The following is a 1,349-nucleotide window of genomic DNA, read 5'->3' as shown; positions in this document are numbered from 1 at the left end:
CAGATACCTCAAGCTAGTCTTACCTCCTGGATACAAGACTAAACTGTTCAATCACACCAAATATCACTCATTTTTTTTAAGTTGGGGGAGGATACTCACACTCTTTTGATCAGTCATTCTTTATAGATCTGTCCTTCTCCTACCCATCAGTTTATCAGTCAAGAGTTAAGGACATCCCTGGCAAACACGCTTACTCCTCTTCACAAATTCTTTTTTTCTTTTTTTTTTTTTTTTCTTCTTTCTGCTTTTTTTTCTCTTCTCTCAAGTTTCTTCTCTCTGGTGGAAGGTTGGGGACAACCTGTCTAAGTTGGGGGAGGGGGGTCTGGGAGGTTCAATCAATTTCTCAAGAACGCAAAAATTCAAGCCTGAAAAAGAAAAAAAAATAAATAAAAAATAAATAAAATAAAAATAAAATAAAACAATAAAACAATAAAAATAAAACTAATTATCTTTTTTTAGTGTTATGGTAGCATAAGTTTTTTTCAGATCCACTCCACTTTTATCGGTCAGGTCTTAAGTAAGCTGGAAGGAAATTTGGGAGCAATCACTAAAAGCAAGGCAGCAAGATCAGCAAAACAAATCAAATATAATCAGACAAAACCAAGAGGGGACTTACAAAAGGCTGAGGGGCCACGATCTGGAAGACCTCGACGTAGTGTTTGAATAAGGCGACGCTGGTAGACATCGAGAGCTCATCGACCAAGCGGTTTCCGCGGCAGTAGAAGACGAAACTGGTGATAAAATTCTCGTAGAGATAGGTTACCTTGTTGGAGTGCACATTGGGGATAGCCACACCCCGGTACTCGGTCGGACAAAGAAGAACTTGGATATCGGCATCGGATAGGGACGGGTAGTCCGCAATCGGTACAGGAGCGAGTTCTAGCGGGGACGGAGACCGCATTGGAGAGTCAGCATCAGTGGACTCAGCGGCGTCGGCGTCAGATTTGGATTCCAAAACCCCCTCAGAGGGGTCAACTTTGATGTCCTGAGGAAACGTCTCAGGCGTGGTTGGGCGATCCGCTGTCGTCCAGACGGGAAGATCCGTCCACTCACGGTCGGTTTGGACCGGATCGGAAGGAGGGACCTACACAAAAGAGTGTCAGCGATCAATCGACGACTCAAGTTGAACAACAACTCACCCCAGTACCCCAAACAAACGGCGGATCGTTATCGGCGGGAGCGGAAGCACCATCATCTTGAGGACTCAACCCAGGAGGGTATGCCAAGCCACCGGTACCCGACGTGCACGCGGAAGAATCGACTCCCGGGCCTTGAGGACTCGAGGAGGGGGATGTGATATTGGACGGATGGGGAGCAGCGGGAAGCGGCCAGTCGCCATTGATGACCAT

At 46.3% G+C, this 1,349-nt stretch overlaps 1 protein-coding gene across 1 annotated transcript; it reads right to left on the bottom strand.

The window, feature by feature from the left end:
- Window positions 1–544: 544 nt before the first annotated feature.
- PtA15_9A203 (uncharacterized protein) lies at window positions 545–1,349 on the bottom strand (the record flags this gene model as incomplete). The annotated part of the gene is made up of 3 exons (XM_053172388.1): window positions 545–547; window positions 617–1,084; window positions 1,140–1,349. 3 exons carry the CDS (start codon window positions 1,347–1,349, stop codon window positions 545–547), a joined length of 681 nt encoding a protein of 226 aa, XP_053023633.1.

Source organism: Puccinia triticina, chromosome 9A (assembly GCF_026914185.1).
Source record: "Puccinia triticina chromosome 9A, complete sequence".
Taxonomy (NCBI): Eukaryota; Fungi; Basidiomycota; class Pucciniomycetes; order Pucciniales; family Pucciniaceae; genus Puccinia; species Puccinia triticina.
This window is presented reverse-complemented; position numbering and strand designations above follow the sequence as displayed.